General features: G+C 49.2%; 1 protein-coding gene across 1 annotated transcript in view; it reads right to left on the reverse strand.

The window, feature by feature from the left end:
- The window catches only part of ACSS1 (acyl-CoA synthetase short chain family member 1), a 67102-nt gene extending 42330 nt beyond the window's left edge, over nucleotides 1-24772 (reverse strand). The window contains exons 1-2 of the mRNA XM_042981013.1: nucleotides 24466-24772; nucleotides 14072-14168 (exon numbers count right to left, since the gene is read on the reverse strand). Coding sequence (XP_042836947.1) covers nucleotides 14072-14168; nucleotides 24466-24757 — 389 coding nt within the window. The 5' untranslated portion in view covers nucleotides 24758-24772. The remainder of the gene's footprint in view (nucleotides 1-14071; nucleotides 14169-24465) is intronic.
- Nucleotides 24773-25025: the final 253 nt, after the last annotated feature.

Here is a 25025-nt window from a genome sequence, read left to right on the forward strand (position 1 = left end):
CTCTTCATTTTCTTATGCCAATAAGGGAAATAAACCCAGGCAATTAATGTCAATATTGTGAATGTAAGGCTTGTGACAGACACAAAGTACTTCATAGTCCCTGCTCCCCAGCAAGCCTGGTGCTGACAGAGGAGGGGCCAACTCCAGGGTCTAGATGCAGAACTTGAAAGGACATTCATCTTGCTTCTCTGCAGTTCGATATTCTCTTCAGCAAGCCATTTCAGGAAGATGGGATAGTAAGAGAAGAAAGGGAATGAGAAGAAAGCATGAGGATCCCTTCCTCATACAGGGTTTGCCTGGAGGGCCAGATGGGGCATGGAGATGGCTCATGAATCTCAGAACCAGCTCTAGGAACAAACTCCTTCCTCTGCGCAGACCCCTACTGTAGCCACTAAATCTGATTTACTGGTGATAAAATTTGCTCACTCTGCCACTCACTACCACTGGGAGAATAGACACCCAGGAAATGGGCTAAATACGTTCATAAACCAAGATTGATATTTCTTATACATAATCATTTGTTTTCATGACCATGACCTTTAGCAAAGAAAAACTGCAGTGGAATATAAAACAGTAGCCACACTTAAAGATGAAAAATTTGCCAAGGAAGGCCCCAGACACAGGGTTTTCAAGAAATAATAGCTGAATTGCCACTGGTAACACTAGGTCAACCAGTGAACCTGGGGTCACTACAGCTGCATGTTTTCTACCTTTCTACAGAAACAAGTGTTTGGCAAACAAGTGTATTTTTCTCGAGGCTATGCTGTAGTTTATGGAAAGTACTGGATTTGGGGAGCTAATATCTCAGGACAGTGTCTCATCAGAAGTCAAACTACATCTGATCAGAAACGGGTTCCCATCCCAGCTCCCTATACACTTGGGGCCTTGACTGTCTCATCTAGACAACAGCCTAATAACAGGACTCATTACCAAGGTATCTGTGAGGACTGCTGTGGTCTGATGTGTGTGTCCCCAGATTCATACATGGAAATCCTAACCCCAAAGATGACAGTTTACGAGCTGGGGCATGGGGTCATGAGGTGATTGGATCATGAGGATGCCCTCAGGAGTGGGGTCAATGCTCTCACAGAAGAGATTCCACAGAGCTCCCTTGCCCTTTCCCACAAGAACAATGTGAGAGGACAATGGCTACTACCCAGGAAGAGGGCCCTCTGCAGAATGCAACCATGCTGGTGCCTTGATCTTGGACTTCCAGGCTCCACACTGTGAGAAATAAGTTTCTGTTGTTTATAAGACACCCAAGATGTGGTGTTTTGTTACAGCAGCCCCAAAAGATGAAGAGAAGGACCAAATATGAAGTCCCATGCACATTTAAAGGGATTCTATAAACAGTAGCTATAATTATGGCAGAAAAAGAAACTCAGTGTAAATCAGTGATTCCTTAATAGAAGTGGGTACGCCCCCATGCTTCTTCTCAGGAGAAAGAATAAAAATCCCAGTTTGGTTTTGTGTCAGTCATGGTGTCATTAGCTCAGGATGAAAGAGACTCAAGGATATTTGAATGCCTTGTGTTGAAGCCCTCATCTGCATAGCCCACCTGTTCTGTACCCTCACAGCAGGTGGCAACAGGAAGGCTTCACCTTGAGGGGGTCAGTGGATTTGAGAAGCATGTGTCATGCACAGTTGGAACTGCCTATGTCCTGCAGGTCACAGGCACTCAGCCCTTGGCCTTGGTTCTGAGAGGTTGGAGGTGCCATGCTCTGAGCACCCCACCTGTCTGTCACCTACTGTGTCTCCACCATCTCCACTAGCTGCCCCACCTTCTCCAGCAACACCTGTCGCCTATTGTGAATACAAGGAACCTCCTCTCCAGGCCAACCATGACTACCTTCTAGTTCCCTCCCCAACCCCCACATGTTGGCATCCAGAATACCTCCCTCCTGCCTATCGATCCCCCCATTCACATTTTCTTCCCATGGAACAACGGTAACAGCTATTCAGTGAATGTCCAGTGCCTAGGACTGCTCTGACTGCACACACCCATTTACCCCTCACAACAGCTCATGGGTATGAGCTGCCATCACCACCACCCCCCTTCCATCTCTTGGATAAAGAAGCTGAAGCAAACAGAACTTAACTGACTTCCTGAAGGGGTCAGGGCTGGATTTGAACCTGGAGTGGTTCCGAGGGTCCTGCTCTTAAGCAGTTTCCCCCCACCCCACCATAGGCTTCAGCATCAGGACAGCTTGTTTTCCATGGCAAAGCTTCCCAAATTTCATAATTTCTGCTATCTGCCAACTCTATTGTTATTTATGTAACATCTGGGGGAGGGTAGTTTATTTTTTAACATAAATTATTTTTAAGAATAAGCTAAAAACTCTAAACTTGAGGCTGACCTTGTTCAAAAGGAAAATTAATAAGAGCAGTGTTCAAAGCCAGCTTACTGTAGTTACATGGAGGCTTTCTTGTAATTAGGATGGAGGAGAACAAGAGAGAGGATGGGGATGGGGGTGGGGTGTACTTTTCCTTCATGAGTCTGTGTTTGGCTCTGCATTCAGGACCACCTGGCCAAGGGTATTCCTTGCTAGGCATATCTAGGTTGAAGCGTTCACCCTAAGTCTTTCTCTCCTGCTCTGACACAACCCGACATGCAGTCGGCCTCTAGACAAACCCCTGTGGAATGGAGGTAACAGTCACACTTGAAAAAAATCTCTGTCCTAATTAACGCCTGATTTCCCCTCAGACCTCAATGCTTGGCCTCCAGACAAGTCTTGTCTCCGGAAAAGGAGTTCTTTCCTTTCCAGACCCAAAGCCTAGTTCACAAAACTGAGAGAGCCAGATGCCAGGCTAGGCTAGCGGCCCCGGTCAAGAGTGTGCTGGTGGACTCCAGTCCTGGCCACCAGCCCAGAAAACAGCTGGTGCCCTGGCAGGACATTCACCCACTGGCCGGCCAGGCGTATTTACTCCCAGGGAAAGTCACAGAAGTATGTCCTTTCCCTGGTGGAATCTGGAACAGAATGAAGTTTTAACTTTCTAAAAACATTCCCTTTTCCCTGGTTTAAAAAGAACAAAAGCCACAGGATGTTTTTCAGGTCCCACTCCAGGTTCACATGTCCCACATGTGGTGTGGCAGCTCTTTCCACATTGCTGCCTGGACAGCAATGGCAACAGGACACAGGGCAGCAGAGCTCACACCAACACTTCCAGACCAGACAGGACCCAGGGGTTCCTCTATTTCCAGGCATTCCTGTGAGTCCGCAGAACATTCCAAGTTAGCATGCAGAGTAAAGTACGCAAGAAGACACAGCCGCACCGGTGGCAATCTGGAGGCTACAAGAATTTGGTACGACTGCCTCAGGTCCAGGGTGTCTTCCTGGCCTCTTGGTAGCAGCTTGGAGAAACTGCTAAAAAGAACAGGGGGTCTGGGACACCAACTTCAGCTCAGGTCATGATCTCATGCTCTGTCTCTCTGTCTTTGTCTCTCTCAAAAAATAAATGAACATTAAAAAAAAAAAAGAATAAGGGGTCCATGAAACACACTATTGTGCTGCCAAATGTTTAATAACAAATTATCTCGGTGGGGTGGGGGGAAGCCCTGATTTATAATAGCATTTGCCAATTATTGTGGTGTGAATATTCCCCCCATGAAAGATTTCCAGCTACCAACACGATTTACTGACCAACTGAGCAAGGGGCCAGGAGGGGGAGCCCCTGTGACACCATAACTCACCTCATGAGCCCCCAACACCCCAAAAGCTGCCTGTGACCCCCATGGAGGCTGTCCGTAAAGGTTACTTAAACTGTTTCTTTCATAAAAACAGTAGTTGTTGTTTGCTTATTTAACTCATTAATAATCATGCATTTAATAATAAACAAATAATTGCTAATAGAAATTTAAATATTCATTTGGAAGGAAAGGGAGGAGCAAAATGCACACTCTTTCTTCCACTCAAACCAGCTCCTTTTTCAGGCCATAGTCTCTCTGACCCTGAGTTTAAGGCACTGCATTCTGTGTAAGTTCAGAAATTGGGCTTTCTGAGGCTTTCCCCCTACTGTGCACATATACTCCACAGCAACCCTGTCACCAGGGCCCCTGCAGATGGCTGCTCAGCTCAGCCCTGTTCAAAGGTACCTGCCCCAGGATGCTGGCTGCACACCCCTTCTGAGGGGCACCCTTTTGGAGAACCACAAAAGTGCCCCCATTTGCACCAGCTGGTAACATGCCAAAGACCTCCTCAAGTAGAACACTAGACTGGAAAACTGTCCCACAGTTTAGTCATAAAGCCCAGAAAACTAACAGGTTTATAATGTGAGGATAGAAGACTGCCCTTTTGGAAAATGGCCTATCCTGCAATGAATCCATATCTAGCCGGGCCTACCTTGGTGAAAGGATTAAGTGAGTGACAGGGTTAAGATCAGAACCTATTAGAGCAGACCTTGAACTGCTGTGGCACACACAGGAGTGACTCAGAGGGTTTGTTCACCTGCACCAGGAGGAAGGACCACCAGGCCCCACCTGAGTGGCCTGGGATCTGGGCGGTTATAGGCCCGGTCCTCATACTGTTACATTCAACTGCACAGGAATCGAACAGAATCAGGGTCCAAAAACCCATGCTGGACTAGACCTGCCTGCAGTCACCATGCCTTTCTCTCACTCGGCATCTGTTCCAGCCTCCTCAGGACGCACCTGCCACCTCAGACACCTCTCATCTGGAATTCTGTGTAGGACTCAGGCTGCACCTGGTAGCTGCACATGGGGAGCAATTGCAGTGTGGGCTGCTGTTTTGCTGCAGTTTGGGAGATGCTGGGGTTTTCCTGGAGAGATTCCACTAGCTACAAAGATGTCAAGAGAAAACTGAGCAGCTGAGCCATCAAAATGGTGGTTTCCTGGCCCCGGACCAGAGCCACAGTGGTGTGTTTTGAGGACTCAGCAGTGCCTGCGGGGTCTCCTGAGTCCATTCTGATTGTGCCAGAGGGTGAGGCCTAGAGTCAGCCCAAAGGCTTTGTAAGCACTCTGTGTAAGCTCCCTCTCTGCTTAAAAGAGTGGCACTGACTTCCCTTTTCTACAGCTGAATCCTAACAGATATGTTCCCTATGATGGGTGCCAGCAGCTGTATAACCAGAGATGTATTTTCAAATAAAGCTCCCAGGCACCCCCAGGAGATCCTGACTCGGCAGGGCCCAAGCAAGTCTGGGTCTTTATTGTTGGAAACCTCCTCAGGGGAGTCAGGCACATCCTGAGCTGGAAATCACTGCTTTAGATGATACCAGAATGACACATCACTGAGGTGTGGAGACCACACGGAATTTCTGAAGATGTCTGCATCTGATAGGACCCTACATGCCCTCTTCCAAATTCCATGCCCTTGTTGCCACATTAACTCAGTCAAAACTTGTCTTGTCCCCAAGACTTCATCCAAACAAAACCAGCAGGGAGAATGGGGATATGCTAGCCCAAATGAGTCACCTTATCTGCCAAAGGCTCAGAAACCTCACTCCAGCCCTCTCAGAGGAAGTTTACATGGATTTGTTGATGGAAAATTGTCAAGCCTCTCATTCAAACCTGACCCACTGCTGTTACCACATTCAGATGAGGTGCATGACAGTCTTGGGCAGGGCCAGGAGGAAGAATAGGTCCAAGACAGCCACGGGAGGCCCAGGACAAAGAGTGAAGGGTAAGAGAGTGCCAGGCCAGGCAGCCCCTGTTCTGACAGCACCCATCTGTCACTCTGTCATCCCTCCCCCGGCACCCATGGCATCCCCCACCCTTGCCTCTAAGGTGTTCCAAGGCCCAGAGCACCCCTCACACACTTTGCTTCCTGCCCCTCACTGTCCCACAGTCACAGCAGGACTCCACAGCCCTTAGCCCCGCCTTCTTCTGTAGCTGACCCTTGTCCCTCTTCAAGGCCACCCAGAGCATGCTGGCACTGACAAGCCTCCTCCTCTCCAGCTGATGTTAGCACTTAATGAACGTGTGCTTAAGCAGGGGGTGGGGGCAGATGCTGGGAACACAGGGTCCTGGTCAGTAAAAGGCTATTGTCAGCAGAGCTCACCCTCTCTGCACATACCACCAGGAACCACCAGAAACCACCAGGAGTCCAGCCTGTCACCAAGTTAGTATAGCAGATCAGCCAGAGGCCCCTTTACACTGTCACCTCCTCTCTCAGGATGGAGAAAGAACACTCAGATTCCTCAGTACGTCAGCTAGAGCCAGACAAAGCTGAACTCAAACCCCATTTCTGACCTTTCCAGGTGGGTAAGCTTGAGGATCCTGGAAGCTCACTGGGACCTCAGGTCCTGGACTTTAAAACCAAGGATGACCATGAATGTGAGCTAAGATCATCAGTGTGAGCTCCTGTCCAATCAGCCAGGGGCTACCCCGAGACATCAGGGTCAGATGTGACTTTTGGAGGATGGAGGCCTGGACACCCCATTCCCAGTCACCAGGAATATTCCCAGGAGTTGTTCTTGGTGCCCTTTGTTCCAGGCAGGCCATGGACAGAAGGATCCAGCCTGGCAGGCACTGGAGACTGGACACTGGGCTGAGCATGGGAAGGGACCCCCCGCCCAGGGCACACCCACGTGCCACCTACCCACTTTGCCCTCTTCTCAGCCCAGCCCCAGACTGGGTGCCCAGAAGCCAGCACTGCAGGGGCCACACTGCTGGGGACTGGGCCAAGTGCAGTGCCATATGTGCCCCCCAGCAGTGAGGGCCATGCTTCGTCACCCTTCCCAGGGGCCCAGCCAGCCAGGGGCCCACTCCCTTCTAGCTGTGCGTCGATTTTCAACTCTACATTGGACAGTATGTCTAACCTCATTGTGACCCCTTCCTTCTGTATCCACCTAGCATGAGAGGAAATGGGCACTGGGAGGGAGAGGGGGCAGAAATGAAGATGCAGCCCCCTCGATGTGCACTTCTGGACAGGTGAGGAGGTTCAACCACTGCCCTCTGTGCCCACAGTGCTGCCCTGATGGAAACCAACATGGGGAAGGGCCATGTGACACCACACGGCCACCCACAGTGAAGCTGTAAGTCAGGCTCATCCCACTGTCTTGAGACTCCAGAAGCAGAAAGGAAAAAAGTCACAAACGACAACACCCAGTCTTAGAAGACGCCTCCCCAAACTGTCCCCACTCCTCAGGAACATGCATCAAGCCCCTTCCCCACCCCAGAGCTTGACTCCCACCCACCCTTCAGGTGTGTGTTCCCCCGTCCACTCCCACCCCAGGGCCTGCACCATGCCCTCACCAGGTTGTGCCCCTCCACCTCCCACAACCCAACCATCCCCCAATAGTCCCTGCATGGCAGAAGAGGAATCCAGCTCCAAGGGAGGCATTTGCTTAAGTGTGCTCCCAGAAGTAAACCTCTGCCACTGTTTGCCCCAGAGAATTCTCAGAAGGGTCCCCATCAAGGAGGTTTCCCTAGCCATGAAGATAGACACTCTCAGGGTACAATATTCCTGCTGTAGTCCCAAGATTTGGCATTCTAAAATATGAAATTCCAAGAGACTTAGCTGGTTCAAAAGAAGAAGAAGAACAATAAGTGATCATGTATAGAAAGATTCAAAACCCTTCTCAGTTTCAACATCTGGAGCCAAAGTCTTAAGGAAAGATAAGTACACAATCCAAGTGACCCAGGGTTTCTACCAGATCCTGGAAGTCAGCATGCGGATTCCCGACCAAGTTTTGCAATCAGAGTTACTCAGAGGTCAGCAGGGGAAAGAGTGTGCCCAGGGCACCTCCCTCCTCTTAGTCAGGGAAGCCAGGACACAGCACATGAGCCCAGGGCCTCTGGCCTCTCCTCCCCATATCCAGGGGAGCCCACTGAGCAAACTGACTTTGCTCTGTGTGACAGATGGCCCGTGCCATGGGAAACTTCACTAATCACAGGGCTGTTTTACCCCAAAGCACCTAACCCATCAACCTCATTATGCCCATTAAGGATCCTCCTCTTCAACTGCCCTAATATTTTAACAAAGGAGTCTGCTCATTTAAGTAATTAATTTGGGGGCAAGGAGAAGAGCAAGGAGCAAGGGTTGGGACCACAAGAAGGAGAAGGGGCTGCCTTTTAGCTGACTAGAGATTGTTCTCCCGAGGTGAAGTGCTCACTCTGAAAACGCCACCCCACAGGGCCACTCCATGCCTTTCCATCATCAAATCTGAAATCCTCATCATCCCAGACACTGTTCTGGGCTTTTGTTCCCCATGCCCACACTCAGACACCCAGCAGAGGAGAAGGATGTTTCCATTTTGCAGATGAGGAGACAGAGGGTCAGAATGGTAGAATGACTTGCTCAAGGTCATACACAGCCAGAGGACAGAGCAGGCACGGAGCACAGGGTCCATCCACCTCCACCCTCCCTGGCCACTTCACCCTACAGTGCCCTCACCTGCCATTGTTTCTCTGTCTTCATCATCACACTTCCCCCTCTTGTGCCTCTCAAAACCCAGCCCTCCTCAGAACTTCCCCAAAGCCTTCTCCAACCTGGTGTCCATGCTGGAGTCCTACTTCCTACTGCTGGAATCCAGAGGGACCCTCCTTTCTGTCACAAACAGGGCCAAGGAAACAAAGAAGCCTGTGTAGGAGGTGCCTCCAAACTGCAGACCTGCCCCACAGCTCTATGTGTGTTGGTCTAGCTGCCCCAGAAAGAGTATCCCCTGTGGGCCCCATCTTGTATTCTCTGTGGGCCCTCCACATTAGGCACAAGGCTGTGTAGTCTCAGTAACACCCAGTGTCTGCCCACCATGTCTGGGAAGAAAGCCGTCTCCTCAGTGTCCATCCAGGGGTTCTGAGGCAGGGAGGGTAGAAGGAGGCCTGACATCCCCTTCACTCCTCTGGACAGGGGTTCCTCACTGTGTACACCTGCTACCAGTAAGAAGATGGAACAGCCACAGAAATCACCCCTTCCAGGGCCCTGACCCACAGTGAAAACTATACTCAGTTCATGTTGTGGGCACACCCAAGACAACACCTACCCTTTTTGGTGAAGCCTGTGGACGTCCAGCTCTATTGAACTATGTTGGTCGTGACCACCACACTGAACCACACCTGCCAGTGTTGGAATAGTGCAGGTCTTATCTGGTCCCTCATTTTATAGCTGGGCCCACTGAGGCCCAGAGTGATAGGCTTCAAGGGCACAGAACTGGCCAGGGCTAAAATTCTTAAGCTCTGGGCTCGAGTTCAAGTTCAGACCTCTTTTTGGAGAACTCAGACAAAAGATGAGCTAAGCCTTGGTAAATACTCTACGTAAGACACCCACATCCTGCTGTCACTTCTGTTTCAGGGCACCCACGTATACCCCACAGGCTGGGACCAGCCACCAGACCTCAGTTTGCTCCACTCTATGCCCTCGTCCATCCCCAGCTTCAGAAATCCCTAGCCCAGACCTCCAGGCTCCAGGCAGACAGTAATCTTGAAGCCTCATAATCTACCTCACCACCAACTTCCTGAGGAGTTTGTGTTTCTCCACATCCTCATCCCCAGGGACCTCTAGAATCTGTCACTTGAACTACAGGTGAAAGACAATCTTCTAAAAAGGCACTATGCTAGAAAAGGACACATGGACAGTTGAAAGGGGCAGTGCCTAGAGTGCTATTTGGCTACACAGCCTCAAGGAGCCACCCAGCTTATCTGTGTCCCAGCTGGCCTCTGAAGTCCCTGCCCTCGGAGGCCTCAAGCCCACAGGCCCAGCCTCAGGGGATGCAGAAGGGGCCCAGGATCTGAAGTCTGCTGGTTCACTAGGATAGAACAGCTTCTTCCAACTGGCTCTGAACACACCTCTCTGGGCAGAGAGGCAGGCTAGAAGGTGGGCTGGGGCAGCCCTCCGGCTCTGGTTCCAGCCTAAAGTCACAGTCTGCCTTCTTCTCTGGAAGATGTGCACAGACCATCCCAGGCTGATCCCTGCCAAGCAAAGCATTCCTGCTCCCTCGCTTCCCTGAGGGAAAAAAGTGTCACACCTCTAAAGAAGGGAGCTCAACAGAACCACGCTGATTATCTCGCCTCCTCCCAGAGCCCCATTGCCATCCCAGGGCCCACCTGCACTGCTGAGCACATTCCTGCAGCTTTTCCTGGTCAATCTGGCAGGGTACGCCTTGGAACCGGTGCCAGCTGGTGTCGCAGAGGGAAGGAACTGATGGGGCAGGCGAGGACACAGGGCATCCCCAAGATTCCCAAAGCCAATCCTGCCAGGCCTTCCCTACCCGATGGAGGTGAGATTACAAATATGTGCCAGTATTCAGAATAGCAGAGTCCACACACAGACAACTCTGGGCACAGCTCCCAGAACAGGTGGCAGGACCCTACCTGCCACCCAAGAGAACGTTCCAGGACAGATCCCAAGCACAAAGAGAAAGCAGGTTGTAGAAACGCACCTGGAGAATAAGCACACTCAAAATGTATGTGTGTAAGTGTACCACATGTGTGTCTGCCCAGACATGTGATGAATAGTGGAGATTCTGGTAAGCAGGGTGGAGGTGTCACTTGCACCCATTACAAGCTCTACAATGATTCTCCAGGAACATGCTTCCTCAAAAAACTTTAGCAGTCACAGAAGGGAGAGATTCTGGGCTCCCAAGGAATGAGACAAGTTAGTGACCATTCCCTGTGAGCTAAACCCCAGGCAGAGGCCCCGCATCAGCCCATTTGAGAGACTCCATCATCGGGCCCCAGTGAGACTGCTGATCATGGCTGAGGTAGGTGATGGATGGGACATGGCTTCACCACTCTGACCTTGCTGCCCCAGGACAGATCAACTCCTCTCTCTGAGTCTCCTCCTTATCTGTAAGATAAAGCTTTGACAACCTATTTGGGAAAAAAAATCAGAACAGCGGTTGCTTCAGGAGGGTAGGGATGGTGACTGAGAAAGGCCATGGGACTCCTCTGGGACAGTGCTCATTGTTATGTATCTCATAGGGGTTTGGGTTATACAGGTATATACATTGATCAAAACTCGGCAAATGCACACTTGTGCATTTTGTTGTATATAAACCTCACAGCAAAAAATAGAAAATAAACACACAATTAACTGTAGTTAATATCATGCCATCAAATTGCTCAGGGGATGTATGTTAATGTCTTCAACTTACTATGAAATGTATCCAAAAAATAAGATGGACTGACCCATGGAGGGATGGATATATAAATCACATGTGATAAAAACAAGGATTGTAAAATGTTAAGGGTAGAATCTAGGTGGTAGGGAGACAGTAGATGCACTACTTGAAAATTTTCAAATTATGGAATTTTCCATAATAAAATGTTGGAAGTAACAATAAGAACAATAATAATTCCTATGTAATCAGGTGGTGGTACTTAAACAAAATAACTTAGCTACAATGCTTAAAACAGTTCTGGAACGCAGGAAGTACTTGATAAATAGTAGCGGCTACCATAATCATCACCATGTTCATTTAATAAGTACTACTTTAACCTCCAACACATTTTGTCACTTCCCCATGCCTACAATCACTTTGGTTATCACAATTAACCCATCCTACAGATGGGAGATTACAGAGCTTCACAAGATCACCCAGCCAGTAGGAGGCAGCTTCAGAATGGCAGATTGCAAATTCCTCCATGTCCAGAGCAAAGGCCACAGTGCTTGTCCCAGGGGTGAGTCCTGGACTCATCAACCTGCTACCTTCTGTGTCTGAGGTCACAGTGGGGGAAGAGTTTGGAGTGGCCACCCACAACTTCCAAACAGACAAGGTGGGTGTGGTCCCCAGCACACAGCCTCTGAGAACCCCAGCCCCACAGAGTTTCTTGAAAGAGCTAGAGCTCCAAGTCTGGAACTTGGTCTTCATGCCGACAAAGTCACCTTGGCTGCCACTGCATGAGACACTGGGCAGGAGAGCACTTTATTTTAGTGGCAGTTTATATGTTGGCAGGACATCCAGCACCAATGTCTAGGTGGCTTTCCTCTGAACAGGGAGAAAGAAAACCTCATGTCAAAAACCTAAAATGACCAGGAGAATAATTAACCCATATCTCTCAAAAACTAGCTGGAATTATAAACAACCTGTACACACACTTACTCAAACACTTACTCAAACACACACTTACTCAAACAGCAACTAGAAACAGTCATCTGGTACTAAGTCCAGATAAGGTTTATAAAACCATTTCAAGCTAAGTCTGCTTATTTTCAGAAAGAGAATAATAAATACTTTGCCTGTACTCATAAGCATGTCCCTTGCCTGGGACTGCTTTGGTGCAACTGAACTGAGATTTAACACACTGGCTGCAGTCCTGAAAATTCCCCCATGGCTTACATTTAACCACACATCTCAGCAGGCCAGACCAAGCCCAGCTCTCGGATCACTTAACACTGCTGACCATTAACTCAGTGTGGATGGGGGGTGTCCAGTTAAGGGGGTATCCTTGGAGTCCAGGCACACCTGAGGTAGTGACAAAGGGAAAATGGTTCATCACTGGGTCAGCTTATCTCCAACAACCAGTTGGTAAGCCCTTCTACCCCCACCCACAGTCTTAATCTTTTACTAAAGAATCACACATTAATCAAGCTGGGCCAATAATAGTAATGAACAGTGAAGCCAGTTTGTTTGTTAGAGCAGTGTTCCTCAAACTCAAGTGTGCATAGGGGCCTGGGGCTCTGCCTCAGTTGTCAGCATGGGGCCCAAGGCTCCCAGGGGGCAATGCTGCTGGCTGGTGGGCTGCATGGAGGCAAGAGGTTTATCTGTACAGGCTCATGGAGAGACAGGTCAGCAAACAATGCAGGCACTGGTAAAGGCTGGGACAGCCGAGGGTTGTTGAGGTTGGGGAATGGTAAGGTGGTGCCCACCAGGAGCTGCAGCAGATTAACAAACATCACTTTGCTGCAACCAAAAGTCAATGAGTACACTCTTACCAGGTTTGATGAATTTGGTCTGTGATAAAACCTGAGTCTGAGAAACAAACAGAAAACTAGGGGTGCCCAGTAGTCCCCAAGTCACCGAAGTGGCAGGGGAGTTATTGCCGCTCTCAGGCCCCCTCCTTCCCTGAACACTCCTTCTACCATGCCCCCCTCGCTCCTACTGCCCCAGCCACAGGTGTTTCCTGGACACCTGTGCTTATTAAGAGTCCCAGGTGGGCCTGAGAATTCTCCCCCCAATCTTGGCTACTCCTTCTTGGCAACAAGACCTCAGCTCCAATGTCACCTTCTCAGACTATTCAGTCTAAAGTGGCCATCCAGCCACATGCTACCATGTATTTGGGGATTGTTTGTTACTACAATATACCCCAGCCTGTCCTGACAGATACAATGGCACTCAATGAAACTTGTTGAATTGGACGAGAAAAGCCACAAGCTGCCCACAAGGAGAGTGATCACTAGTTGATGGTGAAGGGTGCGTAGTGATAAAGGACATATGACTTAGATTCACAGTGGGTCTGAGATAGCATTGTAAAGGTAACTTTAGGCTTAAGCAGAGGGGGGCTTACCCCTTGGAAGGGGAAACCAATGTCCTGCAGTGACTGACCACAGAGATCCCTGAGCAAGGCAGTTCCAGAAGGAGGCAGTGCTTTAGGAAGCCAGGTTACTATTCCTGGACACGGGGTTCCTTCAAACCCTCAACATGCATACAACATCCCGAAAGGTGCTTGACACATGGAACGTGTGGAACACTTATCTAAAGATGTCGGGAGGACCCCTCTTGAAATGGCTTGATCTTATTTATGGTGCCACTCTCAGAGCACTGGGAGAAAGATGCTAATTAGACTCATTTGTTAATTCCAGCATGTATTTTATTCAGTTTGCATTCATGTTTACTTTCCTGGGACCAGAGAACATTTCCAAAGCTGAAACATGCCCCTTGATACTCAGATGACCTCCTGCTCAGAACCAGACAGAAGCACACAGCACTGTGGCAAAAGCCTCTCCATGCCTTGAACATTTGTCATATTTGTGTCCAAAGACCCAGTTCTTTTTGTGGGAACCTAACAGCACCAAGTATTGCTGAGGTGAACAAGGGCAGCCCTCCCCCAGGCTGGGCAATCTTGCTCCTATAAACAGCCCATCAAAAGTGTTTGGGGCTGGTGTGTACCACAGACATAGATGTAAAGGCCCAGGAGACCCTGCTGGGCACTGAGATGCTGTCAGGGGATACACAATACCTGTAGGTGATCCTCACTTCAGTTCCAGGCTCGTCCCGCTCCCAGATCAAAGCGACGCTCTCTGGGGACTTCCGAACATGCTGATCCAAGCAGTTGACTGCACAAAAACAGGTTTTACGGATGTTACACTTGGTGCTTTTAAAGTTGGATAAGGGGAGGGTTTGGTTTGCTGTGGCTTGGGCTACTCTCCACTGAGGTGGACCGTACCATCCTCAAAAGCAAGTATTCTACCTCCTTGCAGGAAAGGTGATTTGTCAGAGCCTGCAAAATGAAACTACCAGTACACAAATAGGATTTCACATGTGCAGGGCGATCTCTTGTGAATACTCTGAAGCAGGCACTTCATCTCTGCGGGCCCAACCCTGGCCACACATGGGCGTTACCCAGGTCACCCCCAGGGACCCTGACCCAATTAGCTCCATGGTTTTCAAGGCTCCCTGGGTAGTTCTAACATGCAGTTGGGGCTGAGCACTGTAACCTGAGATGCTGGAAAGAATGCTTAATGCAAACAGGCCGCCCGATTCAGTATACAGTTCATGCAGAAAGCTCTGGAGTCTGCTGGAGGTGCGACCCAAGACAAGGATCCATATCCCTTCTCATGTCCAGCCAGTACCCTACAAACAAGCCTCTACTCCATGTGATGAAATGATGGAGAAATGTCATGCTCATTTTCCGGAAGGTTCTGCTTCCCACCCCCTCTGTTACCCAAGCTCAGATCACATGACTGCCCGCAAAAACAGAAAATCAGTTCTGATGATTTACTGTAAACCTGAAGATTAGTAAGATCAGGTTCATTTGCTAACATCCTGTTCAGTACTCTTGATTTCAAGGTGAGCTTCGATCTGCCTGGTTCATGCAGGCACCCTTTCCTATCAGCCCTCACAGCCAGATTTTCCTTACTCACTTCTCCTTCAGCAGGAAAAACAAAAACCACAAACAGCTTTTGGGGCCAGCAGGCCTCTGCCAACCTGGTCTTCAGGGTCACCCCAGTGTTCAGGTATATATATATATATATATATTTTTTTTTTTTTTCTTTTTTTTCTTTTGAGTGCAGTTACTTATCTTCTTCAATTCAAAATCATCCCATATAAATGGGATATGCATTATCTACCATGTTTAACTCAACAAGACTATAATTGGGATCAAATACAAAGACTGAATGTTGAAGTGCTATTATATGAATGCAAGGTACTGTTATCAACTGATAATACCATGCAGTGAGCTACAGGGACTTTAATAAATATTTCTTGCTGAAATAACTGTTCTGACAAAAGTTATGGGAGCCGATGCTCATAAAAGATCATGTGATTCCCATAATTCTTGACAGGGTGAACCCACATGAAAATATTTACATACTTTAGCTGCATGTGCATCTGAATTACATTTTATCCTTCTTGGGTTATTTTATCTATCATTTACTCTTATAATAAAAAAAATTTCAGGGCTACCTGGGTGGCTCAGTCAGTTAACTCTTGATTTCAGCTTAGGTCATGATCTCAACAGTTCATGGGTTTGAGCCCCACATGGGGTTCTGCACTGACAGTACAGAGCTTGCTTGGGATTCTCTGTCTCCCTCTCTTTCTGCCCCTCCCTTGCACCCGCATGTGTGCATGCTCTATCTCTCTCCCTCTCTCTTTCAAAAATGAATAAACATTAAACAAATTTTCATTTGAACTTTCTGACTCCTAACAGGTAAAGAAGTTATACCTCAAAAAATTTAATAAACAAAGATAGAGGTCATCTGGAAAAATTATTAATACTATTAGTACTTACTGATGCAGGAAAGTTCTTTAAATTACTAGAAAAACAAAAGAGAAGAAATGTCATAAAAATAGCAGATAGAGGGGTGCCTGGGTGGCTCAGTCGGTTAAGTGTCCAACTTCGGCTCAGGTCATGATCTCACAGTTCATCAGTTCGAGTGCCGCGTCAGGCTTTGTGCTGACAGCTCAGAGCCTGGAACCTGCTTCAGATTCTGTGTCTCCCTCTCTCTCTGCCCCTCTCCCTCTCTTCCTCTCTCTCTCTCTCTCTCTCCCCCTCTCTCAAAAATAAATAAACATTAAAAAAAAAAGAGAGAAGAAAAAAACAGCAGATAGAAAATGCAAAAAGAAGTCAAACTGAGGAGATTGGTGGCAAAATCTGGGTTTGCACAAGAAACCTGACGTCAGTGTGTGTATGTGGGTGTGGGGGGGGGGAGGGGTCAATTAGTCCAAAATTTAGAAATCAAGAGTTTTCACACAAAACCACAGATTTCTGGCTTCTCTTGAACAATCAGCAGATGAGGCCACATCCTCACCTAGGAACTAAAGCAGTGACTGCCCCCTCCCCAGGAGGGACTTACCCTTTCTCACTCATACCCACCACTTCCCCACCCCCCAACACCAGCCCACCACCCCACCCTCCACCCATGCTTCCGGGCCCTGAAGGATTTAAGTGATGAATCAGGAAGAAATGACCCTGGGAAGGTCACAACAAACCTGAAAGTGCCCAGCCGAGAATCCACAAACTGGGTTACAGCTGTGCACTGTGTGGGGATGGGTGGTCCAGCGGGAGGAGGGGGCTGCTCCCATGTGCACATGAGTGCTCACTGACCCCTGGCTGTTCCAGGCATCACAGGGGAGCTAGTTATAAGAGCAAACTCTAAGCCTCACACCAAACCTGCCCCACAGAAGACCCCCTGAGATGTGTGCACACCGAACCAAGAAGCCTGCTCTAAAATACCTTCTCCCACTCTGAGTTTGACCCTTTGTGTCACCCTGAAAAGTGGGCAGCTCAGGTGTAGCCTAGAAAACAGTTACCAGGTGCTCTGGGTGGTCTAGTGACCTGCCCAAGGCCACAGTGGAAAAGGCCACAAACCACACATGATGCCTCACCCAGGATTCATCTCCCAGCATTGCTTGTTCCCACAGCAGCCAGGGAACCAGGATATACGTCTCATCCCATGAGTGATGGCCCAGCTTCAAGCCAAGACCCTCACAGCCTCAGACCCCAGCAGGGCATCCTGCACCTGGTTTATACCAAGCAAAAAGGAAGAGCTGCAAAAAGTAGAGGAGAAATGTCTGCCACAGGATGGACACTGGGAATCCAGGGTGTGGATGAGTGGCCAGTGAGAGCAGCCATGTATCCCCATCTTCCTGGGGCTTATGGATGGCAGGAATCCAGGCAGGTAAGCACTGAACCCCAGGTGCAGTATCCCCTACGTGCCTTCCCTGCACACAGGGAGTGTTCAACAAGCATCCGCCAAGGCTGTGCATGATCTACCTCTCACTGCTGGCCATGTTGAGTCTGGTGAGCTCCTTCCTGCTTCTGGGCCTTTGTGCTGTTTCTCCTTGCCTGGGGGACACTGTCCCATTGTCCCCACGGCTTCCTTTCACCTGGTGCCCACACTCGCGCAGGTCTTGGCCTACATGTTCCCACTCTCACTAAGCACTTCACATCCTGTGGACCTCATGCCTCCCTCTAACTTTTCCTGAGATGTTTACACTTGCTGCCCCTCTGTAGGCTGGGACCCAATGTCCTGTCAATATTTGTACCTGTGCAGCCTAACCCATAGCACAGAGCAAAGAAGTACCATAGCTCGGAATGATGGACAGACCATTCAAGTCCTCAGGCTGGAGGGTAACACTGGAGTCTAAAGGACACCAGGTTAGCTCCATGCCTAGGGAAAGAACAGACCTCTTGTCTTTGTGGCCTTATCCCTCAGAGTCTCTTTCTAATCTAAACTAGCACTTCTGAATCCTCCAGAACCCCCAGAGGGCTTGTTAGCACAGAGATGGTAAGGCCTCACCCTGAGTCTCTGAATGAGCAGGTCTGGGTGGGCATGAACATCTTCACCTCTAGGAAGATCCCACTTGCTGCTGCTGCTGCTGCTGCTGCTGCTGCTGCTGCTGCTGCTGGTTCAGGACCCTGCCCCAGCAGATAGATGTGAATGCATACATCTACACACAATCTATTCTAGATATGGGATGGGTGGGCGGGGGGGCCTTTCTTTTCCCTTTGGGGACAGGAGTAATTAAAGATTCAGGGCACCTGGGTGGCTCATTCGGTTAAGTGTCCAACTTCAGCTCAGGTCATGATGTTACAGTTCATGAGATCAAGCCCCACATCGGGCTCTGTGCTAACAGCACGGAGCCTAGAGCCTGCTTCATATTCTATGTCTCCTGCTCTCTGCCCCTCCCCCACTCACATTCTGTGTCTCTCTCTAAAAAATAAATAAACATTAATTTTTTTAAAAAAAATAAGACTCTCTGTAAGACATCTGGCCAGACCTTTGCTGGATGGCAGCCTGGAGTCATGTGAAAAACCCATGCTCTGGTATCTGGACCCTGTCCAACCACTCACTAACCACAGACGGTGCTTTGCTTATCTAATTTAAATCTTGCTTTCCTAATCCATCATGGGGGTAATGGCTCCTGATTCAGAGAGAAGGTAGGAATTAAAGGCCATTTGAGGGTTTCCTGCATGGGGTCAGATGGTTCTGCTGTGTCCCCAAGAGAAGCACCCTCCACTGCTGCCCTGGATGATGCTCAGATGACACAAACACATACACAAAGCACAGCTCAGGGTCTGAGATGATAGTGGTCCTAAAATGCCATGTATGTGTTGGCTTTTAACACACGTGTATGGTTCCTGCTATTGCCTTCATTGCAGGAAGGAAAAGAAAGAAGGGGGATGGGAGTGAAAGAAAGGAAATTCTTCACATTTAATTTTTTTATCTGAGGCAGGGGAAGGGGCAGAGAAAGAGAGGGAGGGAAGGAGGGAAGGGAGGGAAGGGAGGGAGAGAGGGAGGGAGGGAGGGAGAGAGAGAGAGAGAGAGAGAGAGAGAGAGAATCTTAAGCCGACTCCACGCTGAGTGTGAAGTCCAATATGGGGCTTGATCCCACACCCCTACGATCATGACCTGAGCAAAAATCAAGAGTCAAATGCCAACTGAGCCACCCAAGCACTCCCCCCTTCTCCACATTTAAAAACAAAGCTTCTACCAAAAGAACTGGGCAGTGGGACAAGAAAATTCCATCTCCAAGAACAAGTGGGCAAGGACTTAGGTCGATTTAAGGCTCAGCTCAAACACCACCTCCTACTAAAAGCCTTTTCCAATATCCTAGCACACAGTGACCTCTCCCTCCCTGTCACTCCATGGCTGACACCTTTTAATGCTTACTTACCTGCCCGGTGGTCTCCACTCTGGGACATAATGCTAACTCTGCAAAATCCTCCCCCATCTGGGTCACAAGTCCCTGAGGACAGGGACCATGTGCCTAAGATTCATTTATCATGGGGTTGGGGTGGAGGGGCGCTATCATAATTCTCTCCTTAGCAGCTAGAAAAATCTTGAGCAAGTTACCCCAGTGTGGATTTTCTCACTTATTGATTTGTGGTTCGTCTCCTGGGCAGAATGTATGCCCTGTGGTATTGGCGTGTTTTCTGTACTGTTCATCACTATGCTTAAGTTGCAGCCTTCATTTCCACATCTGTACAATGGGAAGACCAACCACCTCACACTGGTGTCATGAGGATGAGATGAGAAGAGGTTCCACCATGTTCCTAAGTACAGATCTACAACCCAGGCCTGACACTACTCTGCAAACAGATAAGCAAATGCCTGCTGGTGGTTCATGGGTTTTGAGTTGTGTTTTTTTTTTTATTTTTTTTTAATGTTTATTTATTTTTGAGAGAGAGAGAGAGAGATGGAGCACGAGCAGGGGAGGGGCAGAGAGAGAGAGACACAGAATTGGAAGCAGGCTCCAGGCTCTGAGCTGTCAGCACAGAGCCCAACTCAGGGCTCGAACCCATGAGCCTTCAAGCTATAAGATCATGACCTGAGCCTAAGCCAGCTGCTTAACTGACTGAGCCACCCAGGCGTCCCTTGAGCTGTGTTTTTTAAAAAAGATTACAATAGGATTATCATTTCCATTATAAAGATGGCACACACTTATGTAGGGATTTTCAAGAACTCTTGTCAGATGTTTAAGTACATCCCTCCCCCTCCCCAACTTTAAGTGAACCCACATGCAGAAATTCAATTTTTTAATCAAAAGAAATGAGGGAGTTAATATTCACAAAGGGATTCACAATGGGTTTTCTTTAAATAGAAAATCTCCCTGGCATATTTTAAGAGATTACATCAGTCATAAATTATATTTGCCAATTTTCCAGAAGCATCTGCTATTTAAAGTAAGTTGTGCGTCTGACAACTGGGAAGGATTCAGTGTCTTCAGGAGGACATTCCTCCTAAGACCTGGGGTTAGACTTTCATTTAGACTTCCTTGAAAGACGTTAGAAAAGTTACTTTAACCATTGACAGAAAAGTGGACCACAGAAGTGCAGCATCTTCTATTCTCAGTGTGTCTGTCTTCTGAATTAGGGGAGGTGCAATTGTAAGAGGAGAAAAGTATAGCAAAATGGTTTCCACAGCTGCAACTCATGCTCCAAAAAGCATCCAGAAATCTCTGGATTAAAAATAGTTTTTCTACACCCTTGCTTAAAAGTAAGGAAACTCATATTTAAAAAAAAAAAAATCTGATTCATTGGGGCACCTGGGTGGCTCAGTCAGTTAAGCGTCCAACTTCGTCTCAGGTCATAATCCCACGGTTCGTGGGTTCGAGTCCCTCATCAGACTCTGTGCTGACAGCTCAGAGCCTGGAGCCTGCTTCCGACTCTGTGTCTCCCTCTCTCTCTCTCTGTCTTTCCCCTGCTCGCACTCGTCTCTCTCTCTTAAAAGTAAATAAACATTTCAAAAAATGTTCAATAAAAAAATTTTTAAAAATCTGATGCAGAATTTGGTGTTCAGAAAACAGAATTTAGTTGTGTGTTTTGCAACCAACACACATCATTACCCTCCAGTTCTGCATTTGCAATTTCCTGACATCCTGACTTTATACGCCACAGAGCAAAAACCTTAATCTGTTGAGCCCTGCAAAAGACAGAGACTGGTAAGAATCCTTTTTAGATACTAACCCTTTATCGGCTATGTCATTTGCAAATATCAGAGGGTAAGTGGGTATGGGGATGGGTGAAATAGGTGATAGGGATTAAAGAGTACACTTATCATGATGAGCACTGAGTAATACATAGAATTGTTGAATCACCATATTGTACACCTGAAACTAATATAACACTGTATGTTAACTATATAGGAATTAAAATAAAAAACTTAATTAAAAAAAGAATCTTTTTTAGAATCAGTTTTAGGTCTTGGCTTTCCACAGAAACTTGAAAAGCAGTTTTATGTAAATGTAATAGAAGCAAATCAGTGAAGGCTGGAGACTCTATCTGCTCTGCTCAGGGGTCCTCTGACACCATGACCCCACCTGACACTCTAGCTATCCCAGAGCCCCAGGATGGACTTTGAGAGCCATGTCGGCCACCAGCATGTCTTCCAAAGCCTGCTTCCCGCTTATCCAAGACTGATCCAATGCAAACTCCTATGGTCTTGTTAACAGAAAACGTCATTCCCAGTAACACTGCTGAAGGCCAAGTTCAAGGTCACAGGCTTCCCCATGATTCATTAATAAATAACAAAAGCCAGTGATTGGGTACAAGGTCTCTCACTTCTCACTTGCTGCTAACCACGGCCCCATGTGTCCCCAGGTTGTTCCCTCCTGGTCAGAAGAAGCCTAGCAGCTTCTGCTTTGGTCTCTGAGACCACTGGTCATCAGCATTCCCCGGGCCCAGCAACATGCTGTGACAAGCCCTGTGTAGGTGCTTTGGGCCACAGTTCCAGCTGAGCCCAGCCTGCAGTCATCCCAGCCTAAGCCCCAGACCTGGGACTGAGAAGCAAGGCAGATGCAACAGCCCAGACAGCCTTCAGGAGCAGAAACAAGTCATCCCCAACAGGCCTTGTCCAAAGCCCTGAGCCACAGAATCTGCAAGAGTAATAAAATGGTTGCTACCTTACGCCAGTAAACGTGGGGTGGTGGATATGCAACAATAGTAATTAGAACAGAGTTTGGTTATACGCTATCTGTACTTTACAGAGGAGGAGATGCATACAAAGAACAGTAAGGGGAAAGTAAGGACTCAAACCTAGGTGTGATTCTAGACACACCCAGGACCACTAAACTGTACTGCATCACTCATATACCATTTTTGTTTGTTCACCAGAGTCATCTCCAGGACACTAATCCCAATCCTGCCCATTTCAAAAGTGCCTTCATCTGCCCTGGTTTGGGGTTGATAGGTCAGTGGTTCTCCACCTTGAATGTGCATGGAGGGCTTGTTATGGCAGGGCCCCACTCACTGGGGTTCTGATTCTGACAGTCTAGCATGGAGTCTGAGAACTTGTGTTTCTAAACAGTTCCCAGGTGATGCTGATACGGCTGGTCTGGGGACCACACTTTGAGAACTGCTAGTACAGTTGCTAGTACCCTGAAGGGGTAATGGCAGTTTTGAGAGCAATGCACCTTTGGAACAAGCCATCATTGTGCTATCACACAGACAGATCAGGCCAAAACACCCCCACCCCTTCCACAACTCTCTAGGTGGTACTCAGGGCAGCTATGGCCTGGCCTGATCCTCTTCCATAGTGTCACCTCTGTGATTTACAGACACTGGCAAAGGACAGAGATATCCCAGGCAGATGAATGGGTGGGCATACACACTGGAGGAAGGAAGCTGCAAAAAGCTGTCTCTCTCCATAACAGTTTCCTGAAGCTCAGCTGCTGGCTAGGCAGCCATAAAGGAGAAATAAGTGAAGGAAAAAGAGGCAGAAGAATTCTTGCTGACCACACCCTGCCGTGACTGACTGAGGTTCACCAGGCCCTAGGTACCTGCCCCACAAGGTCCATCCTCACTCTCTTATCAAAGAGTAAGAGGCTGCAAGTGCGCACAAGCTAACCATGAATGTTCACAGCCACTTCAGGCCTTCCACGTCCAAAAGCAGCCTCAAGGAGCTGCACTTTATGCACCTTCCTTCTGTAAGTCATGTCCTCCCCTTCAAAGGCACATTCCACCAACTCTGCAAACCTAAGGGTTGGTTCCCCCTGCTTAGTTCAAGGACACTTGTTGCTGACTCAATTTTAGAGAAAACACTTAGCTAGTAAGTGACTCATTTTGATTAAACCAGCAAAGTAATGTACAGTATGAAAAAATATATATATGGTCCAAAGTTCCCTTAAGTTTCTTTGCTGGAAAAATAATTGCCAGGCACTACCTATAATTTTAAGACCACTTCAGAATGTAATAAGTTAAAATCATTACTACCTATTGATCACCAATAAATGCTGGACTGGTCCATACTTTCTGGCACTCTGTCCTGACAACCAGAGTAGCAGGTGGGCATTATCACCCCCAGTTTGCACAGGAGGAGACTGAGGCTCTGAGTAGAAAAACTTGGTGGAGCTGTGCCAGACAGCAGATCCAACCTCCAAGTTCAGACCCTGGCATGGCCCTGCGGTGAAGACCTGAAGGCCCTTTCCTTAAACAACTCCCAGAGCCCATCTAACTCCATATTCCCAGACAGGAGGCAGCCCCTCTGACCACCGCACCTGCCTGCAAGTCCCATCCTGCCCCAGCAGACCAACACCAGGCCTACCCTGCCTGGCCACTACTGCCTCCAGTTCCTGGACCTTCTCCCCTTGTGGTATGGGAACACTGTGTTCCCAATCCCAAATCTTAATGAAACTATAACGGATTCAATCTCAGCAGATATGAAACTGGTTAATGGGGTCTCAATCACCACCAGGTCTGAAGCAAGTCGTGGGTCTTCCGGGTGCAGCTGAAACTGTCAGTTAGGAGACACCCATTCCATCCTTCCCACCCACAGTCCCAGGAGCAAGGAAATAACCGATTCCTACTGTTGGCTCAGGATTTGTTCCTACCCAAATGCCTTCCACTCCTATGTTTGTTTACATGGGTAGTTTCTCCCCAGGCAAGTCGCTGGGCCCCGCAACTGGCGATGACAAGTCAGACACTTATCGTTTTTTGCCTCCCCCAGGGATAGGAGCGGGCAAGTCCTGACGGACACCTCTGCGCCCCATACCCTACACCCCAGCCTGGCACATAGTTCGCCCGCAACTCCGCAGGCGCGCGCTCCGCAGTGCGGTGGAACCAAGTAGTTAACTCTGGAGGCAGTGGAGAGAGGAGCCGCGCTGGGACAAGGCCAGCTTTTGGGCGACTCAAGCTCATGCCCGGAGGTCTCCACAGGCGCGTGCGGAAGCCGGGAAGGTGGAGTCGGGGCGCGGGGTTGCAGTAGCAGTTGGAGCCTGCCGGGCTGGGTTGGATGGGGGCGGGGATGGCGAGGCGCCACAGTTGAGAGCTCGACTAGCAGAAGACTGGAAAAAGGGCCTCCCGTGGGGCCTGACCCGCCGGGCCGGGGACGGCTGGGCCCGCCAGTTTCTGTTACGTCCCCTCGAGACGCGTGAGCTGAAGGCGTCCTGGGTCCCCGGCAACCCACTCACCAGACACGTTTAATTGGCCTCCCAAGAACCAGCCGATCTTGCCGCTGCTGAAGTCACAATCCCAGACGGTATGATAGGGGGTGTCCCACACGAGCATGTCCCGCGCCAGCTGCCCCCAGAAAGCGGCGGGCTCTCGGGCCGCCTGTGCGATCTGCGCCTGGTATGAGCCGGGCTGCGCTGCGGCTGCGGCGGGGGCGCTCACCCCGCGAAGCGGCCTCGCGGGCTGACCAGAGCGCCAGCTCAGGCTGCCCAGGAGTCTCCCCAAGCTGCGACCCAACCCGCGCGCAGCCATCTTGCCCGACGCCCGGAGGCACTCTTGAACCAGGATCTGAGGCGGAGAGCCGGAGGCGCCCTTTGGTGTCTCCGCGAGCCCCGCCCCGTCTCCGCCCTCCGGCCACCACCCACATCTCGGGGCCCGGGCCCTGTAGGGACCTGCCTCTCTCCCGGACCTGCCCGGGTCCCACCCTTTCTTCTCCCGCCTTTGAGAAGGGGTCCGCGGAGGAAGAAGCGCTGGGGCATGCATACCAGAGGGAGGGCCGCGGCTCTCGCGGGACTGCGAT

Source organism: Panthera tigris, chromosome A3 (assembly GCF_018350195.1).
Source record: "Panthera tigris isolate Pti1 chromosome A3, P.tigris_Pti1_mat1.1, whole genome shotgun sequence".
NCBI classification, from domain to species: Eukaryota; Metazoa; Chordata; class Mammalia; order Carnivora; family Felidae; genus Panthera; species Panthera tigris.